Genomic DNA, 4,833 nt, shown 5'->3' on the forward strand with positions numbered 1-4,833 from the left:
TCATTTTGACATTTTAACAAAGTATTACAATAACAAATTTTATTTTTTATATTCACAACAAAACAAATAATATGGTGTGTACAACATCTACAGCAACAATAAACAATCAGCTGTTTCCGGTTTGTTTTCTCCGGGTTGTTTTGTTCACGGCCGTTATAAAATCGGCAAAATGCCGATAAATCGGCAAATCTGGCAGGCCTGGCTTGCGTACATGTGAAAACAAAAACAAGAGAGCTCATTTGAGAGCTCACTGCAGCTCGCTGCACTATGTTCACATTAAGTAAATATTTAGATTGCCGTCAAATAATTTTGTTTGACTGAAATCATCTGTTTTGTTATTTGCTCTAAATTTTATTTGTGGTCAGATTCAAGCAATGAAATATTTGACGAAAAACTTCAAATATTAACAGTGTTTGACCGTTCCTTACCCCCTGTCTATACCTGATAAATTTGTATCATGATAAATGTGAAAATCGTTGTCATGATAAAAAATTATCCAGTATAGTCCCCATTTATTAGTATTATTGCTTCGTTATGACAAAATTATTAGTGCTTTTGCACAGACAACTTTGTCTTGACAACAAACGTCATTAATTGTTATAATAAATATTTGTCAAGTATAGTTAACACACACTTTCACCATCACATAATATTTTTATTATTTTTTTCCACATATTTAAACCATTAATGGTATTAAAGTGAAATCAATTGATTTCATTTTAATACATGTATACAAAAAGAAAATAATCTAAAGATGTGTTTTTTTTTTTGTCAACAACATTCTATTGAAAAATTTCATTCTACATACCCTTATTTGAATTGATTTACATACAAACTATAACTATAAATTTTTTTGTACTTTTAGAGAACAAAAATAGTCTCTTAATAGCTTTATAAGCCTTTTAATTAATTACAGTATATATCGATCAAAATATTATCGATATTTTGTTTTCTCTATATGTCAAAGCAGTAACTAAGCTAGTTATGAATTGTGAATAAGATCTACAACTATCTATGAACTATTTTTTAGTTTCTGTTTTACTAGTTCCGACTTTAGTTATAAATTTTTAACAAAAAAACAAAATATCGATATTTTGATCGATATATACTGTAATTAATTAAAAGGCTTATAAAGCTATTAAAAAACTATTTTTTTTATCTAAAAAGTACATACAAAATTTATAGTTATAGTTTGTATGTAAATCAATTAAAATAAGGGCATGTAAAATTTAATTTTTCAATAGAATGTTGTTGACAAAAAAAAGCACATCTCTAGATTATTTTCTTTTTGTATGGATGTACTTAAAAAAGTTAACACTTAGTGATCGTTTATGAATATGCGCCAATAATGTATTTTAAAATATCAAAGTATAAATAATGGCCCATAATCATAATCAAAAATGAAGTACATTTTAAGAGAATTAAACTCGACTTTACTTAAGAGTGGACTTAAGGTCTATCATAGACAAGTTAAAGTATACTTCTGACGCTGAAGTCGACTCTAAATATAAAACTAGCTCAAGGCGTATTAACAAGGTGAGTGCGTCCCGGCAACAAATACAACAATGCAAAAACAACAGCCAATTTGTTTTTGTTAAAATGTACGGTAAATGTCAAAATCAAGGCGAATTAAAATATTACTATGTTATTTACAATAACAAATGTAAACATAAACAAAGTTTGACATATAGTGTACATAAAACCACAGCGAATTAAGAAACAGCTGATTTTATGCACTCACCTTGTTAATACGCCTTGAACTAGCTGAAGTTGTTTTTAACTCGTTTAACAACAGCATCAGCTGTTCTTCGCGAATAAAAAAAATCGTCACAAAGTAAAAAATGTTTAAGCTACAAGATATTGGTAGAGATTTTGCAATTATTGAACAGTTATCAATTAAATTAGTACCAAAATATCGTAATTATGATATTAATCTTATCTTTTCCACAACAAACAACTTTCTTTCTTTAGATGTCCCGGTTACTTTTATTGTTTACGTTTTTTTGATTTTTTTAATTTTGTATGTCATCTGTTCAGCGTTGCCACTTGTCTGTTTTTTGTTGTATATTGTATGAACACATTTTCTACATTTGCGGTGGCACCCAGTTAAAGTCGGTTCAATTTAAAAAATACTTTAATTTTGACTATGGTTGCAAATTAATAAAAAGCAGGTTTTTAATTTAAAGTTGTTTTTAAAAAGAACCGACTTTAGTGTTTGGCTATGATTATGGGCCAATATATATAGAATATTTAATCCTGACATGTGTTTCAAATAAAAGCTACGAAGTTTAGCTGTCTAAAAAATTATATGTTTATTAGGGTGGGTCGATTTTGCTATCGATATTGTGGCATCGATTTTTCGATAGCTTTTGACATGAGGAAAAATACGAAAAAATGTCATGATGTTCATGCATTTCTAATAAATTGATTTGTTAAATAATTTAAGTCGTCGAAATGAATTTTTGAATTTATCAAAAAACGACTAAAACACACATTAAACAAATTATCCGTCCCTGGTTAACAAGAGTTTGTAGTGTTACCATATTATATGATTATGATATATATGAAAACTGTTTCTTATGAAAACTCTGCTGTCAAATTTTGACGGAAGAAAACAACTTTGAATGTTTCTTTTTGGCGTGAGCTGCAGACAAAATGGTTGGTGTTATTTTTTTTTTTCGATTTATTTTCTAAAATATCTGTGGCATCCTACAGATTATTTTTAAATTGCTGTGATATTTTTAATATTAATATGTAGTAATTAGCAATTTTCTAAGCATTGGTGAAAATATCTAATTAAAATTAATTTTTTTCCAGGTTAAAGTCAAGTGCTCAGATTTAAGAACAAAGGACAAAAAAGAGCTCACAAAGCAGCTCGAAGAGTTGAAGAATGAGTTACTTAACTTGCGAGTAGCCAAGGTTACCGGTGGAGCACCTTCAAAGCTCTCAAAAATGTATGTTTAAGTTGAACATTAATAAAAATTCAATACATTTTAAATTATACTTTTTCATTTTAGCCGTGTCGTACGCAAAGCCATTGCCCGTGTTTATATTGTGATGCACCAAAAGCAAAAGGAAAATTTGCGTAAGGTATACAAGAATAAAAAATATAAGCCATTGGATTTGAGGAAAAAGAAGACCCGCGCTATGCGCAAGGCTTTGTCACCTAGAGACGCCAACAGAAAGACCCTTAAGGAAATCCGCAAGAGGTCTATTTACCCACAAAGAAAATTTGCTGTCAAAGCTTAATTTGTGGTATAAACAAACGTTATTACAATAAATAAGTGAAGTTTAATAACACAATTTAATTTCTTTCATTAATAATAAAAAGCCAAATGTGTCGCAACTAAAAAATTCTTAAACATACATTTACAATGGGTATCAATTAGGGATGCCAAACGGGACTGGGTTTTACCAATCCCTAGATTCGGGATTTTACAACTGTAAATCTCGGGATTTTTGTTTTACATCAATAAACAGAAATCAACAATGAAAACTATTTCATAAATGTAAATTAAGAAAAAAAAACGGTATAAATCATGATCGTCGAAACTGCTTGCAGTTTAATAATTTTGTTTTATCTGGTTATCGTTTTTCGTAACGATAAACATTAGGGTGGGTTAAAACGTGGTAAAGCGTATAGCAAATTCGTAATCAACGAAAAATTCTATGAACTTTTTCAGAAGAAACCATGGTTCTAAAATCAAAATCGAGCTTCCGGTTTTTTACGAGAAGATTTGGAGCTCAAGACCTCTTTTGCTAGGAGACCTCGGGTATGTTCAATTTTAAAAATAATATTTCTTCGTTTGTGTTCCGATTTCAAAAAAATTACATATATATAGAATCTTCTCGTCGAGTACTACATTTAACATCTCGTAGCTATCAATTATCTCGGAACAAATCAAGATCCCCGTAACAGTTTATATTTTTATAATTTTTTTTCTGTTAATATTCACATTTTCTGTATTGACGGCCTTCGTCCGGGTGAAGGGACTTTTAACTCTGGGGTGTATCGAACACCGGCTTCGCTAAAATCACTTTTTCTGTATATCAAAATTTTCTGAAGTACTGTCATATAAAATCAAAAAGGAATTTTTGGTTCACAATATTAATAAACTGTACCATATTATATATCATATTAAAGGTATTGTGAAGCAGTATTCAATGATACCCATAACGATCAGTTTGTTTTCCAAATATATGAGAAATCTATTATTATATGTATTGACTTTAAATTCATATAACTCTTAAACTAAGAGCAGCCAAAAATATTAACGTTTTTGTGCTTCTAATTATGAGAGCTATCAACACCAAAGAAATTATAAAAATGCAAGCTGTTTCGCTGATCTTGATTTATAGCATTATTATTTTTAAAATTGAACATACCCGAGGTCTCCTAGCAAAAGAGGTCTTGAGCTCCAAATCTTCTCTTAAAAAACCGGAAGCTCGATTTTGATTTTAGAACCATGGTTTCTTCTGGAAAAGTTCTTAGAATTTTCCGTAGATTAGGAATTTGCTATACGCTTAGTAGTCAAAAAAATTGACCCGCCCTAATAAACATCCAATTAACATTTTTTGTATCATCACTATAAAAAATAATTTATCATCACTATAAAAAATAACCAGAGATTGAGAAAATGGTGGTCATACTTGTAAGGCTTACAATTTTAACGTTTTTGTGCTTACAATGTAAGTAAAAAACGTTAAAATTGTTGCCTGCTCTTTCTTAGTTTAGGAATTGGTATAAATCAAGATCAGCGAAACAGCTTGCATTTTTATAATTTCTTTGTGTTGATAGATCTCATAATTAGAAGCACAAAAACGTTAATATTT

At 29.4% G+C, this 4,833-nt stretch overlaps 1 protein-coding gene across 1 annotated transcript; it reads left to right on the forward strand.

Annotated features, from left to right (window-relative positions):
- The first annotated feature begins 2,517 nt into the window (after window positions 1-2,517).
- On the forward strand, window positions 2,518-3,354 carry RpL35 (Ribosomal protein L35). Its single transcript, XM_065508865.1, has 3 exons — window positions 2,518-2,658; window positions 2,818-2,954; window positions 3,018-3,354. The coding sequence occupies exons 1-3, from the start codon at window positions 2,656-2,658 to the stop codon at window positions 3,247-3,249; spliced, it is 372 nt and encodes a 123-aa protein (XP_065364937.1). The 5' UTR covers window positions 2,518-2,655; the 3' UTR covers window positions 3,250-3,354.
- Window positions 3,355-4,833: the final 1,479 nt, after the last annotated feature.

This window comes from Calliphora vicina, chromosome 4 (genome assembly GCF_958450345.1).
Source record: "Calliphora vicina chromosome 4, idCalVici1.1, whole genome shotgun sequence".
NCBI lineage: Eukaryota > Metazoa > Arthropoda > Insecta > Diptera > Calliphoridae > Calliphora > Calliphora vicina.

Coding starts and splice junctions, on each gene's coding strand:
- RpL35 (XM_065508865.1), top strand. Junction 2,955..3,017: donor CCTTCAAAGCTCTCAAAAAT/GTATGTTTAAGT, acceptor TTTTCATTTTAG/CCGTGTCGTACGCAAAGCCA.